The 27,598-nt window shown below is 46.6% G+C and overlaps 1 protein-coding gene across 3 annotated transcripts in view; it reads right to left on the bottom strand.

Moving 5' to 3' along the window:
• Positions 1-27,598, bottom strand: part of LOC147640796 (WD repeat-containing protein ATCSA-1-like) — a 29,301-nt gene that overhangs the window by 1,027 nt on the left and 676 nt on the right. For 2 of the 3 annotated variants that reach the window (XM_086815262.1, XM_086815257.1), the window contains 7 exons: positions 26,691-26,951; positions 26,398-26,557; positions 26,120-26,304; positions 1,109-1,289; positions 870-1,024; positions 686-775; positions 317-391 (listed from right to left, as the gene is read on the bottom strand). In XM_086815262.1, the coding sequence (XP_086671388.1) occupies positions 317-391; positions 686-775; positions 870-1,024; positions 1,109-1,289; positions 26,120-26,304; positions 26,398-26,557; positions 26,691-26,951 (1,107 nt within the window). Of the gene's footprint in view, positions 1-316; positions 392-685; positions 776-869; positions 1,025-1,104; positions 1,290-26,119; positions 26,305-26,397; positions 26,558-26,690; positions 26,952-27,598 lie in introns of all 3 variants that reach the window. The other variant, XM_086815260.1, reaches the window with a different exon arrangement.

The raw sequence follows: 27,598 nt of genomic DNA, 5'->3' as shown, positions 1-27,598 counted from the left end.
CTTCGCAATTGGCTCAAAAACCAGCACTTGAACTCGTGAAATACTAATGCATGAATAGAGAGGTACCCAAAAACAGAACAGGAGTCAATTAGTGTGGTCTAGGGTAATGATGGGGAAGCATCCTAAAATGGTTTCAACTCTACCCAAGTTCAAATGCCCCTTCACAAAGATCACCCCCACCTTGCTCCGCTTACATCAAGATTTTGGAGGAGATTTACACTGCCTGGTACCCGTGACATGGCCTTCTGGTGGTTGTCTGCAATTGAAAAAGGTAAAAATGGGCATACACGGGAACTAAAAGAAAGGCAGTGTATACCAGCTCTTCAGCATCAAGGGGAGATGGTGGGGCCCAAACCAAAATCTTTCTATCATTGCTTCCACTATAGAGTTCCTGAAAAGAACAAAGACTTGCATGCCTGTAAAGTATCACCAGAGAACACACACACACACACACACACACACACACACTTACCTGGGGTCCGCTAAAAAGTAGCATGTGAAACCAATACAACATTTATTTTAATATTTTTAGACACATTTACTGAAGGGGTATTTTGCTGTGATTTTGAATAAATGTGTGTTAGTTTATTAAAAAAAAGGAAGTCATCTTATACCCTTCGAATGCACACGATATACTAGGTTTTTGAATAGTGAAACAACCCCCATCCTCACTAGAGAACAATACCTGTTCTTGTGGGTGAAAAGTGCAGCAATTAACAAGATCGTAATGGCCCCGTAGAGCAGAATGAGATTGACCCGACCAGACATCATAGACCTGAAAGGAATCCATCCCAAAAGCGCTAAAGAACCAAAACTAACAATGCCTCCACTCAAATCATAACACACATGCCAAAATACATTAAAAGTACCACAATGATATTTGCAGAGGGTGTGAAAATAAGGGAAGAGTTCGGTGAAAGAGCCATTTGTGTGCCCTTATTTCCATGAATTCGTGTTGAAGGGTAATTTACAAGAGTGTTGCAACCAGTCTCTACATCCCACATTCTCAGCCTTGAATCCGTACCTGAAAATGAGGAGAATCAGAAACAAAACAATTACAAAAAAAGGCCTCAGCTAGCCAAAGCAATGGCAACCTAGAAGTAGATACCTGCGCTCAGCAAGTATAGCCCATCAGAGGTCGTTTGGAGTCCTGTCACAGATCCATAGTGTGCTGTTCTAGGGTCCGATGCTGTGGAAACCCCAAGATGCCGCCTTGGACCTTTCTGAGTCATTGTACTTGATTTGTTTGTAAAGGAATGGTTTGATGAACTGGCAAGTGGAGTATTTTTCTGCAGAAAAAATTGGCTCATTCAGCTTTGATATCACATAGTTCTTCAAAATCCAAGCAGCATACCCTTCAGCAACAACTAGATTTAGAAAGCCTCTACTTGCACGCACTAAAGATATAATGCCATGTGTTACATCCGATACTCGATGGATCATGCAAGGTGGAACATGGGTTAGCACTTGGCATTTGGAGAGTCAGTTAATCATTCAATAAAAGCAAGGCTATTAATAGGGCCGGCCTATATAAGTGAGTGAGTGTGCACGTAACTGTGTATTGAGCCACTGTGTGGGTCTGGATTTAGTCTAGTCCTTTAGGTGGAGATCCTGAACACCCTGGTTGCTGGCATGAGTAGCAACCGTGGGCAAAGTCATAATGCTATTTTGAAACAAGTCTTATCCTACAAACATAATCAGCCAACAGAAAACCGACCTTGTCTTCTAAAGATCCGCTTAGGCTGTTGGCTTCTCTGCTCATCCCTCTTGCGAACTGGTTCCAGCATAACAGCCGCTTTCCTCATCCCCATGCTGGAGTGTTTGGAAGGATCACTCCTCCAAAGCTGGAACACATGCAGTTGACAGGAAGGAAGCCAGATGTCAGAACAGAGTAGTCAACAGCCAACAACACGGTCAGCAGGAGCCTGCTGCAATCACACCCAGTCACGTCTAGAGGGAGAGAGAGAGAGAGAGAGAGAGAGAGAGAGAGAGAGCGAGGGTGATGTTGATGCAGGATCTGGGTGTAGAGGCCAGAGAAGGGGCCGCATGAGAGGTGGCCAAGCTATTACCATCACCCACACCACCTTCGCTCCCATAGCCGCCACACCCAAGAGGCAACTGTGAAGCCAGTGGAAAGCAACACGGTGCCATGTGTTCATCAGAGGAAGGGGTTCTGTGAGAGATACTGATAAGGAACTTGCTATGTATCCAGGAGAAACGGTAGTGTTGGAAAGATGAATGCAAAAACTGATATAAACAAGAAGATCAAGTATGTGAAGATCAAGAACACAAGGCACAGGAGAACATGGGACAGAGGAGGTCTACCTCGCTTGCGTGAGGCCTCTGGTCGACAGTTGCACAGCAGGATACAATGCAACTGTGCTTGCCTATGGACAAACAGGATCCGGAAGACACACAATGGGTAGTGCAAACAGTAATGTCCTACAAGAACATGAGTTGGGAATTCTTCCTCTTGTCATCCGCCAGCTCAACAAAAGCATTGAAGAACACAACCAGGTCGAGTTTCTGGCAGCTTCTTGCAGTCACACGACATAGAACTTAGAAGGTGTTGACATCTATATATATATATACCTAGATGAATGGAGGAACATGCCCAAATTCACCTTATAAGAAAGTGCAATTTATGGTGTGTGAACATTACGACCTGCCGGGGCACTTTTTACTCTTTAGGATAGAGTTTTTCCCCCGAGCATGTGAACCGGACCTTATTTCACTTATGGGGTTCACATATTATTATACTTTTGCACATAATCCATAACATTGCTTTGTGTGCCTCTCCTTGTACACTCACGACTGTGCTTCTTTGAGAGAGTGTGTGTGTGGATTTTTGTGCTTGGCTGCAGCATCTCTCCAACATTTGGTATCGGAGCATAAGGCTTTGTGATTGCAGTAGCAACTTACGTGGAGCAGCAAGAACAACCCGTTTTTTTACCTGGTCGCAGTTTGCAGCTTCAACAACCTTCTCTCCCTTCAGAAGACCCTCTGGAGTGCCTAAAGGTCATGTATGCCTTCATTTGCAAGAAGGCAAAGCACTATTGGAGCTAGGAGAAGCAGGAAAAATAGCCACCATTCTACAAGACTACAGGTCAGCCCCACCGTCTGTCAGAATGCACAGCGGAAATAAGAGAGAACTGCTGTAGAGAACAAAGCGCAGAAGAGAGAGGGAGAGAGAAGCTGTATAAACTCTGCTCTATACACAAGGTCCGATACAAAAAGTGTGGGGGACCATGTACCACCCACATATACTGGTCAGCCAGGAACAAGGCAGCCGCGACAGGGTGCTGGACATGCCCACGACTGCAAATAGGCAGTCGGCCAGGTACTAGACACAAGTCAGCTAGTACAGCTCAAGTCGGCCAGCAAACAACAGCCCCACGACAGTAAAAAATGGGGAAAATACAAGGAAAATGGAAAAAAAATGAGAAACTACTCTGGGCGGGCACACCCACAACAAAGGCCCTCTGTGAGCACTATGGTACAGTCAGGAGATGACTGCTAACACCCCCTCTCAACTCCTGGATGTGGAACCAACCCCAGTGAGCTGGAGTGCTGCCGGAGCATAGCCTGAGGTAGAGACTTCGTGAAGAGGTCCACCGCATTGTCCTCCGTCAAACAATAAACAAGATGGATGTCACCAACCAAAATCTTATCACCAACAAGGTAATATTGTATCTCTATGTGCTTGGTCCGGGCATAGAAGACCGAGTTCCAAGCAATAACTATACAGCTATGGTTGGTTATCGCACTGGATGACCGTGGGTTCCTTTTGTGGAAACCCAATCTCGCCAAGCAACCTCATAGCCTGAGGTAGAGACTTCGTGAAGAGGTCCACCGCATTGTCCTCCGTCAAACAATAAACAAGTAAGATGTCACCAACCAAAATCTTATCACCAACAAGGTAATATTGTATCTCTATGTGCTTGGTCCGGGCATAGAAGACCGAGTTCCAAGCAATAACTATACAGCTATGGTTGGTTATCGCACTGGATGACCGTGGGTTCCTTTTGTGGAAACCCAATCTCGCCAAGCAACCTCCGCAACCACACCACCTCGCAAGCAACACCACAAGAAGCCCGGTACTATGCCTTTGTAGACAACAAGGCAATAGTTGGCTGCCTCTTGCTACTCCATGAAATAGCTCCTCAGCCAAGGGTAAATCCGTAGCCTGATGTAGATCTCCTCGTGTGTCTAGATCTCCTCCCCAATTTGAGTCACTCCAACCTTGGAGTCGGACTCCATCCGTCGTTCCCCCTCTAGTGTCATAGAAGAGTCCAAGATCCTCCGTACCCTGCAGATACCACAAGATCCGCAATCCTGCGTCCCAATGAGTCTTCAAAGGCATCTGCATGAATGAGCTCAACAGCCCCACGGGAAAGCTCAAGTCCAATCTGGTGTTTAGCAACCAAATCAATGAACCAACGAGCTTCCGATACAGAGAGGCATCAACCTACTCACAAGAATCATTTACTGTTGTAAGCTAGGTGTTCGGGTCCATCGGTGAAGTAATAGGCTTGCAGTTCTCCATCCCAAAGGCCTCAAGCAACTCATGAACATACTGCTGCTAAGAGACAAAGAACCCCTCTGGATCTGCCGAATCTCCAATCCCAAGATAAAATGGAGTAAGCCTAAGTTGGTCATCTCGAACTCCTTTGACAAGGCAGCCTTCGTCACTACTATGTGCTCCACATGACCACTAGTGAGAATGAGATCATCCACATAAAGAATAATCAACATGACCAAACAGCATTCTTGAAAAAGATAACAAGTTAGGATCTCCAACTGATCTCTAAAATCTTGTCCGTAGAAAGAAGGAATCAATCTTCTGATTCCAAGCCCTGGGAGGCTGCTTAAGACCATACAAGGTCTTCCGCAACCTGTAAACCATCCCCTTTGATCACGGAACCTCAAAGCCTGGAGGCTGCTCAACATACACCTCCTCCTGCAAGTCACCATTAAGAAACGTAGACTTTACATCCATCTAATATATGGGCCACCACTGAGAAGAGGCAAGGGCAAGAACGCTCCGAATCGTGGTCATCCTCGCTGTCGGTGCAAAGGTATCCTCATAGTCGATGCCAAGCCGCTGAGCAAAAACCTTAGCCACAAGTCTAGCTTTGTGCTTGTCCACCAATCCATCAAACGTATACTTGGTCTTAAAGACCCACTTGACACCAATGATTGACCGTTTTGACGGGTAGCACGAAACCAACTCCCAAGTTTTATTCTTCTCTATGGCATCCAGTTCCACTTGGATGGCTTTCCTCCAAGTCTCCTAAGAAAGAGCTTCCTTCACAGAAGTGGGCTCTTTGTCTCAAATGATACGAGACATCAAAGCATAGTTTACCTGTAACAGCTCCGCTAAATGACTTTTGTCACGAACTTTATGCGATCTTCGAGGTCCGTCCTCTGTGGTCCACTCGGAGGGAAGCTCCGTAACACCTGACTCCCGAAGAGTGTCTAACAATCACTTTGGTACTCGAACAAAACGCGGAGCCTCCTGCTGCTGTTGGGGCTCATCTCTAGCCTTGGGCTCAACCTCTCCAACTGACTGAGGCTGCCTAGCTAGAACAATAGACTGGTAATCATCCTCAGACTCATCTGGTTCACCAAGAAGTGGCGGCTCATCAACAGTGGAAGCTAGAACATGCTCATCAAAGACAACATCTCTGCTGACAACAACCTCATTCTGATCCACGTCATACAACCTGTATCCTTTGGAAAGAAAGTTATATCCCACAAATACAAGCTTCTGGGACTTCGAGTCAAGCTTCCCCCTCTGCTTCTTTGGAATGTGAACATAGGCGTCACTCCCAAACACATGGAAATGGGAGACATCCGGTTTCCTGCCAAAATAAGCCTCAAATTGAGTCATCTTTGGTACTGAAGTCGTCAGAGATCGGTTGAGGATATGGACAGCCGTAGCCACAGCCTCCCCCCAAAGTGGATGAGAAAAATTACGATGCTCCAGCATCGTCCTCGCCATCTCCACCATAGTCCAGTACTTTTGCCCAACCACTCCGTTCTCCGAAGGCGAACCTGTATTGGCCAGCTCCCGCTTGATGCCATGTTCAGCACAAACACATTAGAAGAGAACTCTCCTCCTTTGTCAGCCCAAAGAGTCTTTATATGCAATTCAGACTCCTTCTCCACCATAATGTGCCACTCCTTGAACCGAGCAAGAGCTTGGTCCTTCTCGGAAAGGAAATAAACCCATGTAAATCTGCTACAATCATCAAGCAACAGCATAAAGTACAAAGAACCTCCCAAGGATGGGGCCTGCATAGGTCCACACAAGTCAGTGTGTACCAACTCCAAAGGTTTCAAAGCCCGCCTAGTAGCCTGCTTCGGAAAAGATTCCCTGTGCTGCTTACCACGAATGCAAGAACTACAACGTCCTTGCTTGCTACCAACATCTAGCAAGCCATCCACCATCTGGTCCCAGAAAGCCCACCGCAGCGCATCCACATTCAAGTGGCCATGACGAAACTGCCACAAATCACCTAACTGAGAACAACCTGTAAGAGAGAGCGCAGAGAGTTTGTAAATTCCATTCTCCGCTTTCCCATACAACCTGGCCTGTTGCTTTGTCCCGGAGAGCAACAAAATGCTCATCAAACTCCACCTGTACACTAGTCTTGCAAACCTCATGCACTGACAACAGATGAAAACCAAGGGATGGGACATAAAGAACCTAGGAGGAATGCTTTCCTTCTCTGCCATCAGGAACAATCTCTAACCTAAGGGATAGTGGACTTGTCACCAATCAGGATGTGACCTGCGTGCCTTCGAAGATCCTATAATAACTCTCGGGAGGGAGTCGTGTGCCTGGAAGCACTACTGTCGAGAATCCAGTCCCGAGTGTCCCTAGCAGAGAGTCCAACCGCCTCCTTGCTCGAAGAAGATGAAACACCAGTGTCCATAATCTCCAAGTGCACAAAAGCTGGAGTCTTCACGGTTGCTACTGAGGAATCTACACCCTTCTCGGTGCTCCACTTAGGACATTTCCTCCAATAGTGGCCTTTCTCGCCACAATTGTTACAGGTCCTCTTTGCCTTCAAGGCGTCACGATCCAAGTCGGGCTCTTGCTCGGACGACTTCTCCTATAAAGACTTGCCTTTGCCCTCACTGCGGCCTTGCGGCCGCTGACCAGTCAAGGCCTCAGAACCTCCGCCCTGTGGGGAGGGTTCATAAAACGCTCTTTCTGGTCCAAGACCATAGGCACAAGCTCCTCCCATGTGATGAAGCTAAGCCTGCCACTGGTGATAAAAGAGGAGTAGAAAGCTAAGTACTGAGAGGTCAGATGAGACAGCAAAGTGATGGCCATGTCCTCTGAAGATATCTCCTTCCCAGCTTGTAGAACTCCTGTTGAAGAGCTTGCAACTTGTTGATGTGCTCCCGTTTCGTCGAAGACTTTGCACGATCCATCACCCGCATATGCACTCCCAAGGAAATCCACTTCATGGATGATACCCTGTTATACAGAGAAGCCAAATGCTGCCAAATCCTTCTGGCCAGCGTCATATGTTTGATATGATTAATCACCTGTGGTGTGCAATTAAGGAAGATGAAAGAATGCAGACGGGCATTGACACGATCCCATAATTGTGCCTGAGCTTCCCATTCTTTCCGAGTAGAGGGTAAAAGCTTCCCGCCCTTCAACTCTGGCCGTGGAACACCAACAATAATGAAATCAGCCAAGTCATAAGACTCCAATACAAACTCCATCATAACCTTCCATATGCCATAGTTGGTCCCGTCCAATTGTCGATCCACCGGGAACGTGGGGAGAGTAGGGATCTTCACGTGCTTCTCAACCATCTCAAGCAAATCTGCCATCTCAGGGGGTTTACTTTGGTCTTGTGAAGGGGGGTGGGAAAAAAATGAAGAAAAGGCTGCAAGTAATATGCAAGGTGGCTGTCCACGGTGATGGGCCGCCTTCTACCGGATCTCCAAGTCCCGAACAGCCCAAGAGATCTCCAATTAGCACCAAAAACCAGCAGTCCCACAAGCTCTCCAATATCTCCAAGCTTCAAGCCACCGAGGGCTCTGATACCATGTCAAAATGCACAGCGGAAATAAGCGACAATTGCTGTAGAGAACAAAATGCAGAAGAGAGAGGGAGAGAGAAGCTGTATAAACTCTTCTCTATACCCAAGATCCGATACAAAAAGTGTGGGGGACCATGGGTGGTATTTATACCACCCACATATGCTGGTCAGCCAGGAACAAGGCAGCTGACCAGGTGCTGGACATGCCCACGACAGCAAATAGGGAGTCGGCCAGCAAAAGTACAGTCGACCAGGTACTGGACATAAATCAGCCAGTATAGCTCAAGTCAGCCAACAAACAACAGTCCCACAACAGTTAAAATGGAAAAATACATGAAAAATGGGGAAAAAATGAGAAACTACTCTGGGCAGGCAAACCCACAACAAAGGCCCTCTGTGAGCACTATGGTACAGACATGAGATGACTGCTAACACCATCTTCCATAGCCCGCTCTAGGAAGCCGCGTACACACATGAACTCGTCGGCAGTCCAATTAACCATCCCCCTTTTCCATAGAAGCTAAAGTACGCGTATTTTATTTAAAGTACCGTACATCACGTTTTTTAGTCTTTATGATAAAAAAACGTGAGCCTTTGTAGTCTTTTTAAAAAATCAATTTGATTAGGTTGGTTGCGTGTTGTGTGGCTGGGAGTTTGTGTGGCCGTTGTCTTCTCTGTACACAAGCGAGCAAAGCTCTCTCTCTCTCTCCCCGCCTCTCTCTCTCTCTCTCTTGAGGGAGATACAGAGTGCTGGTCTACACAGGTAGGCACTTGGTTTGCCATGCACGGTATGCAGATATGAAAGAATGTGCACAAGCGCTTCAAGCAATGAACATGAGAGAGAAAGATTGCAAGCAAGAACTGAGCTTTATTAGCTTGAGGTTACAGAGTACAAGAGCCAGCAAATAGGGCAAGGAATGATATGATGGAATGAATAAGGGAGCAACTCTTATATACTTGTGCATGAAGCAATCGGCTATAGGAAACAGACCGACAGCTCCACAACAGCATAAAAGAAAGATGCAATATTTTAACACCCCCTCTGCATCTTGAAGTGTGCAAAAAAGTCAGAAGAAAACTGATGACAAAGGTGCGACCATGGACACCTCAGCATGGCCACTACTGAGTACACATCGGAAAATGCGCATGTCAGCTTGTTGTCTTCAGAGAACATAATGCAACTATAGAGAGCAAAAGAAAATCTGCTTGGCTCCAAACTCAAAGTAGAATTGTGAACACATCACATCCAATAACCTCGAACAAATGAGCATGGAACACATCTTGTCCATAGTCTTTGCTAACCAATAGTTCTGAAACTCATCCGAACCATGAAGGAAACTTGGTTGATCCTGGAACTCATCCGGACCATCAAGTGAACTTGCCTGTCTTTATGCTTGGAACTCCGACACACGGGTCCCATGCTCCAGATTTAATATAAGAGAGCTTTTGAAAACCCCCTCTCCCGCCCACAAACCATTTCTGGAAGACAACACGCGGGGGGATGCCCTTAGGATCAGAGCAGGACACCAGTCATATTCTCTTCAGACTGTAAGGCCTTGGGAAAGCTAGGGTTATCACTAGACGAGTCTGTGTCAGTGTCCTGTGACTTGTCTTTGCTCTTCTTTGAAGACTTGCCCTTGTCCCTGGCTTTGCTTCGTCCTTTGACTGACAATCCTTTGAAAGGTGGCCTTTCTTCCCACACTTGTAACACCGACCCCGAACTTTCTTCTGCACCATCGAGAGTGCCTTTCAACTTCCCCTGTGAAACTAGGATAGATTCCTCTTCCAAGAGGAGAGTACACAGATCATCAAACTCGAGGGAACGTGTTGTGATCTGAACCCGCAAAGCTCAGGAAACCATGTCATAATTTGCAGGAAGCCTGATGAGGAGGAGAGCAGCTAATTGAGAAGAGGTCAAGGCAGTACCCATTGCCACTAATTGGTCATGAATTACCTTAACCTTCATCACAAATGAATGCATGGAAGTCCCTGCTGTAAACTCCAGAGAAAAGAGCTGACCCAATAGGTTGACAAACGGCGTTGTAGAGTCCCGTGCATATAGGTCTATCAGCTTTCTCCAAACAGAAGCAGCACAATCCAATGTTTGCACGGCGGGGGAGACCTCTGGTGAGATGGCTCGTACAAGTGCAAAGTGAGCTTTTGAGTCTTGATTCTCCCCAGCTGAAAGTTCCATGAGAAAGGCATCCTCCTGGTCCTAAGTCCACTTCCTAGAGCTGGTAGGGCGTTCGGGCTTTCGTTCGTGGCCCTGAACAATCTCCCAGAGACCCTTGTGTGTGAACCAGACCTTCATCTGTAGCTTCCAGTGATCATAGTTTGTACCATTGAGCTTGTCCTCCTTGTTCGTGCAAGGGGGACCCATGTCTACCTCAAAGAAGCTATGTCTCAAACAACCTCTATAGCTAAGCAATCCACGTGCTCTCTCAAGCACCTTTCCACAGGATCCAACTAGGGACTAATAGCCCCCTCTGAAGATGCAGGCTGGACAGCAGCAAAAGAAACCCAAAAAACACACCACCAGGAACCTCCTACTGGAAGAGGGAGGGGATCTTGGAGGGAGAAGTGCTGATGTGCCACTTGTCTGATGCACTTGCTGAATCTGCAGCTAGACCTCCTCCACTTGCCTTTGTAGAAGAAAACGCAGCCTGGGGGCTGGCCGACAGCAGTTGGAGAGCTTGTAGAGCAAAAACGCAGCTAAGCGAGAGAAACACAGCCACTGTTTTGAAGGATCTATAGCCTGGAGAATCTAGGGAAGCAGAAAACGTAGAGGAACAGATTGTATAGCAGCCAGAGCCTAGGCGAATGATACCATGAAAGAATGTGCACAAGCGGAAGCAATGAACATGAGAGAGAAAGATTGCAAGCAAGAACTGAGCTTTATTCGCTTGAGGTTACAGAGTACAAGGGCCAGCAAATAGGGCAAGGAATGATATGATGGAATGAATAAGGGAGCAACTCTTATATACTTGTGCATGAAGCAATCGGCTGTAGGAAACAGGCCGACAGCTCCACGACAGCTCCACGACAGCATAAAAGAAAGATGCAATATTTTAACAAGATGGAGGCACTCCCCCCCTTCCAGTACAGCATAGAGGCCCCGTCATCTGCTCTCAACCGCACAGAGCGGAACAGCGTTATTAGGAAGGACATTGTCAAACTGGATACTTAGAGGACATGGAGTTCACTAACCGTCCACTGGGGACCAAGATGGCCTTCTACAGAGATCACCTCCTATGCCTGACAGAGGATGGGTTCATCATCCGTCCACGCTACATGGACATACACCTATCCTTTGGGGTGAGATGTGCGATCGGCCAGATCCGCACCTCGTCCCACCAGCTGAGAGTAGAGATTGCCAGATATGGGCCTAGGGCGGCCGCACCAGAGAACAAGATATGCCAGCTCTGTCACACAGAGCCCGAGACAGAGGACCATTACATATGCCGATGCCCCGTGTACTATGAGATTCGTGGGAGGTTCCACTGCCTCTTCCGGGCTGGGTTCAGACCACTTTCCAGGATCATGGACTTCCCGGAACAGAGATGCCTGGGACTTTTTCTTCTAGAGCTCCGTAGACACAGGGAGTCCTTAGTGAGATCCAGATCAGCTGTACTTGCTCGAGGACTAGCACAGAGAGCTCTCACTGACTTCTTCCATACCAACACTCCGAAGGCCGATCCACCCATCATCTAGTGTAGGTGCTCGGCCGAGAGGTGTGACACTCGACAGAGCCACTGAGTTATGCAGAGCTCGACGCCCCAAACCCCACGGCCCTCGCCCAAGGCCACGCCACCACAAGAAGATCCGGGCCATCATCTCCCATCATCGCAGGACCTTCTCACACCAGCTCAATTTTACCACCTTGAGCACCATGTCACAGCGGCCCATGAGGGATGTATTAGGGTGATATGACAGCTCTCTGCTCATGTACCTAGATCAGATTTTAAAGTTCTAGATTTTTGTTATCTTTCTTTATTACTATTTTGTACCCAGGATTATGTACCTCATGGATATGATGTAACCTTTTGGTCTCATAAGTCATTTTGGCCTTTTGAAGACGTTAATACAACTCTCTCTCTCTCTCTCTCTCTCTCTCTCTCTCTCTCTCTCTCTCTCTACCTTCTCCTTCTCTACTTTTCCCCTTCCATTCTCTTTTGTCAATTCCTAATCTATGATCTACTTGACAAGACCATGTTAGAAGTCATCTCCTGTCTAGATTTATACACCAGGGCCTTTGTTGTGGGTGTGCCCGCCCTTCTGAGGTGTTTTCCCATTTTTCCCCACTCTCCGCATTTTTCCCCTATTTTTTCCCATTTTTCTGAGGCTTGGGAGGGCTGCCAGAGGGTGCCAGGAGCAGTACAGTGCTGGCCGACTGGATGTTTATCAGTCGTGGGCACTCTTGCTGCTGGCCGACTGGATTTGATCAGTCGTGGGCACCTGTTTTGCTGGCCGACTGCATTTATGCAGTCGTGGGTCTTTTTTTTATCAGTCATGGGCACTCCTGATGCTGGCCGACTGCCCTCTAGGGGGGTATATATAGGACCCCAGCCCCCATGCCTTATTTGTATCATTCCCCGGGATCTTCTTGTGTATATAGAGCAGAGTTACATGCCTACATCTCTCTCTCTCTTGTGCTGTTTTTCTGCCTGCGTTTTTTGCTCGTGTTCCCAGATTTGGTCATCATCTCCGCTGCATATTCTGACATGGTATCAGAGCCCTAGGCTCTAGATAGGTCTTGGGATTTGTGTGAGCAAGAGGGGGACTATTTTGTGGCTGATTGGTGGACTGTTTTGGGCTGATCGGGAAGAGGAGAAGCAAGAGGAAGGCGGGCTGATTTGCTGGACAGCCACTTGCAGGTTTCAGTTCTTCTTTGTTCCCACCCACCCACCCTTTTCAGAGTACATCCCCGCTATGGCAGATCTGTTTGAGATGGCCGAGAGACATGTGAAGATCTCGACACTCCCCACGTTCCCGGTGGACCGTCAGTTGGACGGGAGCAACTACGGCATATGGAAGGTGATGATGGAATCCGTTCTGGAGTCCTACGATCTCGCCGATTTCGTCGTTGTTGGTGTTCCACGGCCGGAAGTAGAGGAAGGGGAGTTACCGTCGATCCGGAAGGACCGGGAGGCTCAGACACAGATGTGGGATCGTGTCAACGCCAGGGCCCGTTCGTTTATTTTCCTCAACTGCACACTGCAGGTAATCAATCATGTAAAGCATATGACGCTGGCCAGAGGTATATGGCAGCATTTGGCCTCACTTTACAACAGGGTATCGCCCATGAAGAGGATTTCCTTGGAAGTACAGATGCAGGTTATGAGCCCTGCAAAGTCGTCGACGATGCGGGAGCATATTAACAAGCTGCAGGCTCTTCGGCAGGAGGTTCTTCAGGCTGGGAAGGAGATATCGTCAGAGGACATGGCCATAACGTTGCTGTCACATTTGCCCTCTTCGTACTCAGCATTTTACTCGTCGTTGATTACCAGTGGCAGGCTCAGCACCATCACGTGGGAGGAGCTTGTGCCCATGGTCCTGGACCAGGAGGAACGATTCACGAACCCTCCTCAGGGTGGAGGTTCGGAGGCCTTAACTGGCCAACGGTCGAAAGGCCGTAACACGGGCAAGGGGAAGGCTTCGTCGGAGAAGTCTTCTGAGAAGATGTCCGTTAGTGACCGCGAGAAACTGAAGGCAGAGAGGACCTGTAATGATTGTGGCGAGAAAGGCCACTACTGGAGGCAGTGTCCCAAGCGGAAGACCGAGAAGGGTGAAGATTCCTCAGTAGCAATCATGAAGACTCCGACTTTTGTGCACCTGGAGGTGATGGACACCGATGCTTCATTTTCTTCAGGCAGGGAGAAGATTGGAGGACTCTCCGCAACGGATACTCGGGAGTGGATTCTCGACAGTGGTGCTTCCAGGCACATGACTCCTTCCCGTTCCGGTTTACAGGATCTCTGCAGGCTTTCTGGTCATATTCTTACTGGGGATACGTCCACTATCCCAGTTCACAGTGAGGACAGGATGGAGATAGTTCCCGATGGCAGAGGGGGGAAGCATTCCTCCCAGGTGTTGTATGTTCCGGCACTTGGTTTTCATCTGTTGTCAGTGCATCAGGTTTGCAAGACTGGCGTACGGGTGGAGTTTGATGAGCATTTTGTTGCTCTCCGGGACAAAGCAACAGGCCAAGTGGTTTGGGAAGGTGGAGTGGAGAATGGAGTTTACAGGCTTTCAGCACTCTCTCTCCCAGGTCCTCAGGATTGTGATGAGTGGCAGTATGGTAATGGCTACTCGAGTGTGGATACGCTGCAGGAGCGGGCTTTCCGAGACCAGGTGGTGGATAGCTTGCCAGTAGATGGCAGCAGTTGGCAGGAACTTTCCAGTACTGATGTTGGTAGTTCTTGTGTTCGTGAGTCAGAGGAAGCTGAACAGGTCACTAATGCTCTGATGTCTCGTAGTGTTCGGGACATAGAACTTCCAATAGTTGAGGATGTTCTTTCCACGGGGACCTTTCGGAAAGCCAGGCAGGTGACAGGTGCTTACTTGCAGAAGGAGGTGGTTTCTCCAGGCTTTGTGGTTCCGGATTCAGAGGGGGTAGTTGACAGGTTTCATCAGGTTTCCAGGACTTGTTTGTGCACCGTAACAGGTGTTGATCCTTGTGAGCAGTGTGATGTCTCTGTGATTCAGAAGCTGTATGGTTCATGGATCTGGTTGATGGACACCGGATTGGACGGGAGCTTCCTGATGAGGCAGTTGAGCTCTTGGTTGCAGATGTCTCTTTGGGAGGCAGGATTGCGTTTCCTGTGGTTTCTGCGACATGCGAAGGATCATGGACTCTTGTACACAGGAGGGGGATTGCTGGATGGAGTCCGACTCCGCGGTTGGAGTGACTCGGTTTGGGGAGGAGATTCGGACACGAGGGGATCTACTTATGGCCCAGGAGCAGTTTTACGGAGCAGGAGGAGGTTGCATGGCAGGTTTGGGCTTCCACTGGAGGAACCCATGGTCATCCAGAGGCACTTTGTTCGTGAACAGATCGTTGTTGATGACATCTTGCTGGAGTTCTGTTCGACGGAGGACAGTACGGTGGACCTCTTCACGAAGTCGCTCTCAGGATTTGCTCAGGCGGCACCCCAGCTCCCAGTGGTTGGTTACACAGCCAGGAGCTGAGAGGGGGTGTTAGAAGTCATCTCCTGTCTAGATTTATACACCAGGGCCTTTGTTGTGGGTGTGCCCGCCCTTATGAGGTGTTTTCCCATTTTTCCCCACTCTCCGCATTTTCCCCTATTTTTTCCCATTTTTCTGAGGCTTGGGAGGGCTACCATAGGGTGCCACGAGCAGTACAGTGCTGGCCGACTGGATGTTTATCAGTCGTGGGCACCTGTTTTGCTGGCCGACTGCATTTATGCAGTCGTGGGTCTTTTTTTTATCAGTCGTGGGCACTCCTGATGCTGGCCGACTGCCCTCTAGGGGGGTATATGTAGGACCCCAGCCCCCATGCCTTATTTGTATCATTCCCCGGGATCTTCTTGTGTATATAGAGCAGAGTTACACGCCTACATCTCTCTCTCTCTTGTGCTGTTTTTCTGCCTGCGTTTTTTGCTCTTGTGTTCCCAGATTTGGTCATCACCTCCGCTGCATATTCTGACAGACCATACCCCTAGGCAGCCCTTAAAATATATATTTTAAAAAAATGATGTATTATATTTCAGTCTGCTATAAAAGACATCCAGTACACATATTATACGTCCCGTACCGTACCTGGCTTCTATGCCCTTTTCAATTTTTTGATTTGGGGATTTCCACCCTTCACCACTCGAATAGAGGTGGTTACGCCCGATTCAGCCACATGCCTCCTGCCGCAACGGCAGCACCGCCATTGCAGCTCCCATTTTTTAGGGAAAAAAAATCCCCAAAAAAAAAAAATCAAGACCGTGTTCCTCATCCTCTTCCAAATCTCCTAGGCCAAAAAGCCCCAAATTCCAACACCGTTTGACCCCTCAAAACACACCTGCAAATATTCAGCCTTCCAAAAACAGAGCTGAAATCGACCTCATAGGTTCGTGCAGAGTTCTTTGGGGAGCTCATCAATGGTACCAGCATCGAAATGTTACCCAAACTTGCAGAAATTTGAAAAAGTAATCCTCTAACCCTACTCCTTTCAATACCTTTGCAGGTTTTTAGAGAGCTACTTGTAGTGTTTTACATTGCGATCAATAGCAAACACACTTGCAGTGTTTTTGGGGATTTTGCATCCCTTGCATTCAGTTGGTTACAAGGGGTACACTTGCAAACAATATGGCTGGCCATGATGTGTTTAGGATGCTTGTTTCCGAAGAAAAGCTTGACGGGACTACCTCCCCTATATGATGAGGCATCTACTGGTGGCCAAAGAACTTTGGGGAATCATTACTCTCCGCCTAGGAGACCGGGCTTCAGGAATTGCGTCTTCCCCTCTGCACATAAGAGGAGCTGCTGGACTCAAAGTTTGCAAACAACACAGCAGCTTTCCTTGCAGGAGATGTGGGGAAACTCCAAAGATTTGCGGAGGTGATCGAGATTTTATGCCATGCATCAGAAGCGTAGATCAACTGGCACAAGTCATGTGGTTTTTTGGGTAGGTTCAACAACCGCCCCGATTCAGCAACTAGTTGAGGCTTTCCAGTGGATCCGGAGGGACACTTCAGTTCGTTATCTCAGTTGCCAGGTTGGCATTGATCTCTCTCCCGAGCAGCACCTTGCCCCGCTTCTTCTGAGTATTCGGAAGAAGCTTCAACATTGGAGCTCGACGAGGCTCTCCCTAGCAGGCAGAGTGGTGGTGGCGAACCAAGTACTTCTAGCCACCATGCGGTACATCACTTCGTGCTGGGCCTTTTCTCGGGCATGTATTGGTCACGTTCAGCGATTGATCTGGAACTTCTTATGGGCCAGCAGTGATGGGAGGCCAGCCAAGGCTAAGGTGGCATGGAGAGTGATCATTCAGCCACGTCGCAAAGGGGGGCTAGGCCTCATCGACCCTGCTATCCAGAGCCGTACCTTGCTGGGCAAGCTGATTGTTAGAGGACTCCTTCACCGGTGGTGAAGGATTTCCTATCGGCCTAGATTTCAGCCCGCACTCCGAGTCTTGGGGACCCTTGGCCGTAGAGTACCAGATGGATCTTCACAGAGATGCTAGCCCATGGTTGTAGCCCAGCTTTTGAGGACAAATTTGCAGCCAGTTTACTTCGTGCTTGCGGTCCATGGAGCATATGACGATAGTGGTCTACTCACTTTTTCTATTGGATCTCATGACAGACTAGAGAGATCAGAGCTTTCCTTGGAGGATTTCAGAGGCGAGGGTGATTGGTTTTCGAGCACGGGAATGGCACATAGATCTAGCACCGGCCAAGGTAGCTAGGGAGAGATTATGGCGGCTATGGATATGGGAGTGCTGACATCTCACGCGTCTGCAATGGGACTCGGGAGAGTGGACTTGGCATGATCCCGCAAATTGGGAGGAGACTCTGGATGCCCCCTCTTTGCATATATAGCGCCACTAGGCCGTAGGATCCAGATGCTTGAGATAGATGGCACACCGACAACAGTAGCACATTGGCAGTCTCAGGGCCTATCACAATGCTTCCTTTCAGAATTTTGGAAGAGGCTTTGGGATAGCTTTTTGCCTAGAAAGATCACCCTCTTTCTTTGGTTGATGGCACACAGGAGTTTGGCGATCGGTGCTTGGCTGGCAGTTGGAGGTCGGCCAACAGCTTGCACGCGGTGCAGCCACCCTTAGGAGTCTCAACGACATTGCCTTTGGGATTGCCCGAAGGCTCAGCGGATTCTCAACATCTTCGCTATGGAAAGAACATGGACCCAGATCAGTACATGGGGCATTGTCGCTTGGGCCACAAAGGCTAGAGTGGTCAGGGCTTATGAGGAGGATGGGGGAGAGCTAGCCCTTCAGGTCTCTCACCATCGTATTGCAGCAATACCAGTCTCACAGCCCCACCTATACAAGCGATTGGCGGCTAGGCTCATGCCAGAGATGGGAGATTTGCAGTAGCATAGCAACCTGGCGCATTTGGCGTGCTAGATGAAGTGAGGCCATTGAGGGTACCCACTCCGCCGGCTAAGACCATCAGTAGTATATGGCTCAATATCATTCACACCCTCTGCGATCAATGGAAAAAGTTATAGGGAGGTTCTGATCGCATGTGGAAGCGGCAGGCTTTCTTGAGGCCTTTGAGGCCTAGCCCTTTTCTCACAGATAGAGGCGGAGACCCCATTTGGCATTATAGACCACCTCTGTGGTCCCCCCCCCCTCTTTTGTATGAGATAGCCTTCTCCTTACAGAGCGGCCAGCCAGAGGAGAAGTGTCTCTTCCCTTACAATTATTTAATTCCCGCCCCATCCATGAGGCGAGTTTGTATCTAGCCCTACAGGGTACCCATTGTGGCTATTCTTTCATTAACTAATAGAAGGATTCTTTTCGCGGAGGGAAAAAAAAAAAGGAGGAGCCGAAAACATACTCCATCCCAAAAAAAAAAAAAAACTATAGAGTTGTATATGAAGCCCAAGAATCACCAAGCCAAAAATAACCATATAGATGCGTCGAACCATCATATATGTATAAATCCTCGAGCAAAGATATGCCAAAAACTTTGTCCATAGTCCTTGGACATATCCATAAAAAAAACCATATAAACCAAGCTTTTCAACCATAACGTTTACCTGAAACAGTTCAAGGCAAACAACACACAATTCTCCTTGTACAAACATACAAGGGTTAAGTGTCCAAAAACAATTGTAATAAATCGCCAAAAAGCATCAACTTTGGAAAACTTAAAGTATACTTAGCTTTTCTTTGCCAGGTTTGTCAAGAAGCCAAAAGAAATATCTCCTGAGCATACACATAAGATATCTTGAGATATAACTTCATATTGCTTGCCTATAAGCTTGATTATAGAATCCACAATATCCATATGGAAAGAGTGCTGAACATGGGCACATAAAGCCAACTCCATACTCTGAGGATAAATTATGTGAATCCATAAATCCTCTCTAGTGCTCATGCTCATGATTGCCTCCACAAGCTCAATAGCAAAAATGTTGGTCAATGACGTCCCCACTTCTGATCTTTTCTCTTTCTCATTGTTGGAAGAAAGCCTCTCGCTTCCCTTTGCTCTGATACTACTGTCACCGAAATCGGGGACCCGGAACAATAGACCAACACTTCAAATACCAGACAAAGCATGAAAACACAGCGGAATAACCATAAACAATATAATAACACCGCACTAAGACGGAACGGCCGACCCCCCTGTAAGAACAACTTTATTCAGAGAGAAGCTTTCACAATAAACCAAGGTGCGGGTGCATACAACACCAGATTTTCCACAAAGCATAAGTAAATCTTTTGCCCAAATCACTATCCAGGCCCAAGATACAAACAGCTCCAAAAGCTGTCCAAAACTGTCCCATAACAGTCACATAATCAACCCCAATCACAGCCCAATGAACAGCGAGATCTGCGAGAGAAAAGACTGATTGACACCACACATGTGAACCTGTACAGCTGTACGACTGCTGAACAGTTGCTGAAAATCAAATGCTGCTGTACGGATGCTGTGTACGGCCAGCGTAAGGCAGCCCAGCTGCTGCTAGAGGCTGTTGTACAGACAGAACAAGGAAAGAACCCCGCCCGCCTGTTTGCTGTATGGCCAGCACACAGCCACCCACAGTACAGTACAGCTAGCGCAAGGGGAGAGAGAAAGGACTGCTGCCGGCTGGAGATAACAGGTCGCCTGCTGATGATGATCCCAAAAGAGAAGCCCCCACTCAGCTTTAATAGAGTCGACATGCTCTATATTTGGATGTGCTTTTCCTTTTTGCCAAAATAGCTGACAAAAATATCAACGTTATGCTTCTTCACAAGCTTGTTGGCCAAGTTTCAAGTAGGCGCCTCCTTTTGTCCACTTGTACATGCCCAAAATACTGATATGTCCAGCCCGGTTTTAATTATGTGTGAACACACTAACCCATAAACCTTATGTCACTTTATTGATAAAAACCCCATGGTGCTCATGCTGCATAGCCATCTTTCAGGCCAAACTTTGCCAGTAAATGTAATCCCCGTTCACACCTTGGTTCCACTCAGTGTGTGAAACACTCGTCAAGACTGGTGAAGGGACCGAATGGTGACACGACAGATACACTGTACATGATTGCAGTGGTGGGGATATTATTATTGCACCCGGTACTTTATGTCATGGTCTCTACAGACTTGATGTATATGAGAGAGTTGCATATGATGCACATGTAGTGTCTAATACATCTAGTGTTATAGATGCAGAGCTCGCTCGGTTTGGTCACCTAAACTTTGCTAGTCTGCTAGACCTGCAAAGACATGATATGGTCTCCGCATTGCCGGCACTTGATGCACCTGTCAAACATGTATGTGAGGGTTGCATTTTGCCTGGCAAAATGCATTGTGCCCCATTTCCCAAGGATGGTTCAGTGAGGGCTACCCGGAAATTGCAGCTCATACATAGTGATGTACGTGGTCCGATGAGGACACCATCCATTGGAAGTTATCTCTACTTCGTTACAGTCATTGATGACCTTTCCAGATTCAGTTGGGTATATGCGATGAAGCAGAAGTCAAAGGTATTTATGTGCTTTAAGCACTTTCATCCATTGGAGATTATCTCTACTTCATCGTTCATTGATGACCTTTCCAGATTCAACTAGGTATATGCTAAGAAGCAGAAGTCAATGGTATTTATGTCTTTAAGTACTTTCAGCTCATGGCTGAAAATGTATCAGGATGTAAGATTCAGACATTACGTATAGATAGAGGGGAAGGGGGAGTACATGTCCAAAGAGTTTAATGCATATTTGTCAGAAAGAGACATTCAACATTAGTGTACCGTGCCCTATACACCTCAGCAAAATGGTGTATCTCAAAGAAAAAATAGGTAGATGGCACGATATATAGTGAAAGGCCAAAGCTTGCCTCACAAGTTTTGGATGGAAGCTATCATGTGTCCAACCTATGTTCTTATCAGATGTCTGATGAAGGCTTTGCAGAACATCACTTCTTATTACGAAGCTTGGCATGATAGGAAGCCATCAATGGCTCAAATGCGTGTATTTGAATACTTGGTTTATGCTCTTGTGTTTGAGCAGCATCGCTCGAAGCTTGATGATAAGCCAGTGAAATGCACTTTTGTGGGATTCAGCTCAGAAAGCAAAGGGTACCATCTCTACCATCCTGCCTCACAGCAAATTATGGTTACCAAAGATGTGGTTTTTGTGGAGAATTATTCTCAGCCCTTGCTTGAGTGCAAAAAACAGCCACATGTAGGCTTGCATGATCTCTTTGATACTCTTCTTCCTTTGTATGGTACATATTTACTTGGTGTTGGGCATGTGGACACTCAACCTATGGCTGGAATCAGCCCATACAAGCTGAAAATCAGCAACCAGACATGCCTGATGTTGAGCCCATTGGTCAAGCGGATGTTGATGATGCAGTGGCAGAGGAAACGACAGCCATACACGAAGCTAAAGCCGTACCTCGCTGGCTGTTGCAAACCTTACGGGACAGCCATGTTGAGGCTCCTTTGCCAAGGAGAACGCATGCTAGTTCTCGCCATGCATCTGGGCACTTTATTGATCGTGCTCTCATGAGCACCTTGTGCAATGAAGAGGAGCCTATTTCCTTTGAGGAAGCATAGAAAGATGATCATTGGATGCATGCTATGCAGGATAAGTATGACTCCATACTCAAAAATGACACATGGTATTTGGCAGATTTGCCCTATGGCAAAAAGGCCATTAGTATGAAGTGGGTTTACAAGTTGAAGTGAAAAGCAGATGGTAACGTTGATCGCTACAAGGCAAGGCTTGTTGCAAAAGGTTCTATGAGAATGTGGAGCAGGAACCAAGTATGCAAACACAGCCAACCAAAAGAATGGAAAATAAAGCCATAGTCACGAAAAAGGTTTTGAGGTTTCGAGGTTTTTGGGGTTTTATTTTGAAAGATTTCGCCCCTCGGCCACAAGGTTTTGAAATATTAATATTTTTATAATTAAAAATGGGGTTTGACCCCTCATCCTCATCTGGCGGAGCGGTCAACTTTGGCCCATGATACTCCACAAGGTTGCTCGAATGAAACACTAGTTGCATCCTCATCTGGCGGAGCGGTCAACTTTGGCCCATGATACTCCACAAGGTTGCTCGAATGAAACACTAGTTGCATCCTCCAATGGCTAGTTAACTCCAGTTTGAAGAGTTTGAAGACTACATCATTGAGCTTCTTAATAAGCTTGAATGGAGCTTTCTTCTTCGAAGCTAGTTTGGAAGCAACTTGAGCCTCTGCTTCATGATCTTTAACTAAACCCAATCTACTTCTTTGAAGGTACTATTTCAACGATGCTTGTCAGCCTACCGTCCATATTTCTTCCCGAACCTGTAGCAACATTCGGTCCAAAGCCTAAACCACTTGGTGCATAGTTCCCTGTGGAAGCTTCAAGAGCTCGGGTCATTGGGTTAATAACTAGACGACCATATACCACATCAAAGGGAGTCTTCTTAGCTAACGCTTGCAATGTATCATTAATGGCATGCAAGAACTCCTCCCAAAGAGTTCGATGCTCCTGACAATAACACCGCAGCATCATGATCATAGTCTTGTTTATGCTCACTCTCATTGTTTGTAAGGAGATACTGAACTGTAACTTCGTACCTAAACCACAAAACAAGACCCTCCAAAAACCTCCAGTGAATTTTGGCTCACTGTCTCAGAGAAGATTCTCTTTGGAAGTCCATGTAAGCTGAGTACCTCTTGAGCATCCGCATCTGACTTCCAAGGAATAGGATGAGTGTGCTTACTCAACCAATCACCAACTGTAAGGATACAATTGCTTTTGAACCTCCAGCTCTTTGGCAATCCAACCACGAAGTCAATAGAAATGTCCTCCCATGACAATATATATATATATATATATACCATCATAAGGCCAAATGAATCTGAACTTACGAATAATTTAAAAGAAAGAAGAGAATCACCAAAAACAAAAACAAAATTTTAAAAAAAAAACAAAAACAAAAACAAAAACAAAAAGCTTAATAGAGACACCCGAGAAAAAATAATAATAATAATAGTAATAATAACTTGCAAAAATAGACAAATACATAACTAAATCACACACGCCCACATACACAAACAAATTCTTTATTGAACCACAAAAAAAGAATTTCTAACAAACAAGCTAAATAAATTTTTAATAACTAATTAGCAAAAACAAACTTTAAATGACTAATTCACTAAAACAAAACAAGTAAAGACAAGAATACAAAAAGTGCAAACTTATTGTCCAATCATGAAGTATAAGATCATCAACTTCATCATGCATAGCATGGACTAGGTGCTATGAAATGTCCTCCCATGACAACCCTAAGTTTACTGACCAGTTTCCTGTTGTCAAGCTTTAACTTCTGACAAATCTGGCAAAACCATACATATCGATGCACATCCTGCTTCGTGCGAGGCCACAAGAAAAGATGAGATAACTTCTCCAATGTCGGGCCTTCGCCATGGTGTCTTGAAACGAGAACATCATGTGCCTCATGTAGAAGCACTTGGCGGAAATCACCACCCTTGACGACACAAAGTCGATCCCTGTAGTACAACCACCCAAAGAATAGTGTACTCTAAAGCAATGCTATGCATGCATTTGCTCCAAGGCTCCTTGAAGTTTGGGTCCTCAACATACATTACCTTCATCAACATGAAAGTCACTATGGTAAATTTCTACATTATGCACCGAGATATGGCCTTTGACTCAACCTATCGCCTACTGCATTCTCCTTACCAAGCAAATAATCAATTGAAAGATAAACTTTTAAAGAAAATGCCACCATCATAACTAGCAGGGAGACAAGTCGTGCTGTGACTATGTCAACAAATGTCGGAGAGATAGGTGATCCATATTAATCCCGAGCCTTGGATCAATGAAATAGTGGCACCACTGCCGAAGGGCATGCACCACTACGATCAGCTCCTGGTCATACATGGAATACGGCAACTCAACACCACGGAGCTTTCGGCTCTCATACACAACAAGGTGCCCATGATGTTGTAAGCCTGTAATACAGCCCCAAGGCCTTTTCCACTCGCGTCACAAAAAACCATGAAGGGTTCACCCAAATCCGCAACCGAAGAGCAGGAGCAAACAACCTAATAACCTTGAGCTTCTCAAAACGCACGTGCTCACAAGAGAAATCCACAAAGCTCCTGTATATTTTCCGATATGGGCCACAAAACAATGGCCTCAATCTTCTCCGGATCCATCAAGTTTCCATCCTCGAAGATGACATACCCCAAAAAAGAAATTTTGACCATGTGAAACTCCGCCTTCCAAGGGTAAATCCGCATATGGACATCAATCAACATGAAGGTCGTCTCCACATTCTTCCCATGCTCATCTTTAGTCTTCCCAATGAAAGGCTGGAAGCTCCAGGACATCATTCTGCCAAAGGTAATCAGGGCATTTGTTAACCCAAATGGCATCATAAGAAACTCGAACAAACCGAACGAAGCTGTCTTCTGAATATCATCAAGATGTATGCGTACCTGATGGTATCCAAAATTCAAATCTAGCTTGAAAAACCACTTTGCCCCTACGAGCTGGTCCAACAAGTCATGAATGTGGGGCTGCAGGCAGGAACTTGTTTTTGATAGTGAGCTTGTTGAGCGCCGGCTGGTCCACACACACACATACTCCCGTCGTCGTCCTTGACCAAGAGGACCAGAGCTCGAAACGGTGAGGAGCTCATACGGACCAAACCTTTGGCCAACATTTCCTCTAGTAACTCTATCAGCTCTGGACAGCTCATTCTGGTATGGGACACAAGACGGAGGCTTTGCACCAAGAATGAGATCAATGTGGTGGTCTTGTGGTGGTCCTCAGCCAAGACAGAGGTAACTCTTTGGTCAAATCAGCATTGAACAAGTGTCCATACTCACCCAAATCGGCTGTCTATCTGCCGCCAAATCCTCCAAGTCGTTTGCCTAAATAGCCAAGAGATTCTATTGTGACTTCACCGAGCACATTGGGAAGTTCTACCCAAAGAACCCTAAGAAGTAGACAGGTACATGTAAGGCGAAAACAGGTTCCTAAGCAGCTCCTAGCGGCACTTGTTGCAGATACGGCTTCAAGCGGGCCAGTTCCCACCTCTCATGCCATATCACAAGTGCTCCAGGCCAGGCCGTACCTCCATCGTTTTCATACAGCACGACGACATGCTGGAGCACATGCAATGTTCATGGTGGCTTCTTAACATCACCTGCAATTGCTTGGTGGACCAGTTAAAGTTGCCAACAGTGGCGGCCATTAGTGGAGCTGTGTGAGTCACAATATGCATTACAAGAAGAAGAAATCCAACGAGTTTCGGGTTTTCAAGATTGCAAGATGCTGCTTTGCCTTTCGGGAAGTATTCCGAGAGTCGCACATTCAAGGTGGCACTAATGGATTAGGTGCATGTCATCCTTGGTCACCAATGGTTGTTTAACCATGACACGGTGGTATACCATAGGGAATGCAGGTTGGCATTCTGGGATGTCGCAGGCCAGCAATTGGAGATGCCGAAGAGTGCTTGCCTTCTGTCACAAGTCCTCTAGCTTGTGTGTCCCCCATTTAAATGAAGTGGCTGGGGTGCAAGGGCACATAAGAGGAGCTCTCAGAGGATTGTCCAACCTCAGTCCCTTGAAATTTATGATTTACAAAGTATGTAGGGTTCTCTTTTTATATTCAAACAATTTAGACTGATTAATTTCAACAACGTAGACATGATTCTTTATGCAACTTATGCCACAGCAAGATAATCATCCAGAGAGAATCTGAAAAATACAGCCTTTGATATTACTTATCACCTGGCGATGACAGTTCCTTATAGTAGGTGTAAATCTTCTTTCATTGCCACCACATCAGAAAATAATAGACAAAACCGTAATCAAGAGTGCATACTTAAAAGAGGCACCCAACTCTTTCATGATTTTCAGAAGTGGCCTTTAAAATAGGACGACGACGCCCGATCTGTGTGCAATGTTGATCCAAGACTTGGTAGCAGCCTGCCCTTCGAATATCCCAAAAGCGAATGGCTCCATCACAACCACCAGTGACAAGCACCCATTCATTTGTGGCCGACCACTGCACAGTCCACACACTGTCTGCCAATGCATAGGATTAAGACTAATAATCTGATGTTATCAATTATTGTGTCATTTAAAAAAAGAGCTGCTTGACGTGGTTTGCCAGCTTACCTCTATGGCCCGAAAGTGTGTGTGTGAATGCCCCTGATGCTATATCACATAATCTCACCTTAGGGTCCTCTGTTCCAGTAGCAATTAGCATGTGTGTGGTTGCAAGGGTTGACATGGCAATAGCATATACCTTCTTCAACATATTGAATTGAAGTTCAACCTGGGGATAACCTTATGCATGTCAAGCAAGTTAGCAAAGTAGCTGCAAGATTTAAAATGAAGATAGCAAGCGCCACAAGATAGGTCAAGAAAAAGATGCATATAAACAGCAATCTCTAAAGAGGCAGACCAACCTGTGTTGTGTTTGTGTCCCAAACATTCACAAAGTGATCAAAAGACCCAGTCACAAATATACCAGTATCAATGGGATACCAGTGCACACAAGAGACAGAATACACATGCCCATGTTGCACTCTTTTGTCGACCAAAAACAGGGCTTCATGTTTCGAAGTCTGTAAAATATGTTCATAACTGGTTGCTTGCTCAATATCATAGACAGCAACTGACCCATCTGACGCTCCGGCAAGAAGATATCTTGCATCCGTGACATCAACCTGTCGCTCTCCCAAAAAAATAACATAAGTGATTCTGTCTCTCTCTCTCTCTCTCTCTCTCTCTCTCTCTCTCACACACACACACACATAAAAGTTTCCATCTTCACAGTTTACACATGGAACTTTTGTAACACATCATGGTCTCGTAGATCCATTGGATCTTTTGCAGTCTCTCTCATACTAGACGTGCTCCACCGCCCGAGAAGAGTTACCTTAGACTGGGCCTCCCCATCCCAGCATGCCCAGCACCCCAGCCCAAAGGACATCAGCCACAATCCCCTCAACAACTCTAGATCCACGACATGCTCCATTGCCATCGAGCTACCTTTCCACGTGACGTAGCTGAGGGAGACCTCTCAGCCATACTCATTAGCTCCATGATTGATATATTGGAGAGTGGTATACACTCAACAACTCCAGACCCACGACATGCTCCATTGCCATTGAGCTACCTTTCCACGTGATGTAGCTGAGGGAGACATCTCAGCCATACTCATTAGCCCCATGCTTGATATATTGGAGAGTGGTATACCATATATTGGGGGCTCATGCTCCTCTCATGTTTCATTCATGTTCCTTGTATTCCATGATAAGATTTCCATGGACATTGTTGTATCACTCTAGTGAGAAAGGTTTTTTTTTTTTTT

This window comes from Cibotium barometz, chromosome 2, assembly GCF_041138505.1.
Source record: "Cibotium barometz isolate CiBa-2024 chromosome 2, ASM4113850v1, whole genome shotgun sequence".
NCBI classification, from domain to species: Eukaryota; Viridiplantae; Streptophyta; class Polypodiopsida; order Cyatheales; family Cibotiaceae; genus Cibotium; species Cibotium barometz.
This window is presented reverse-complemented; position numbering and strand designations above follow the sequence as displayed.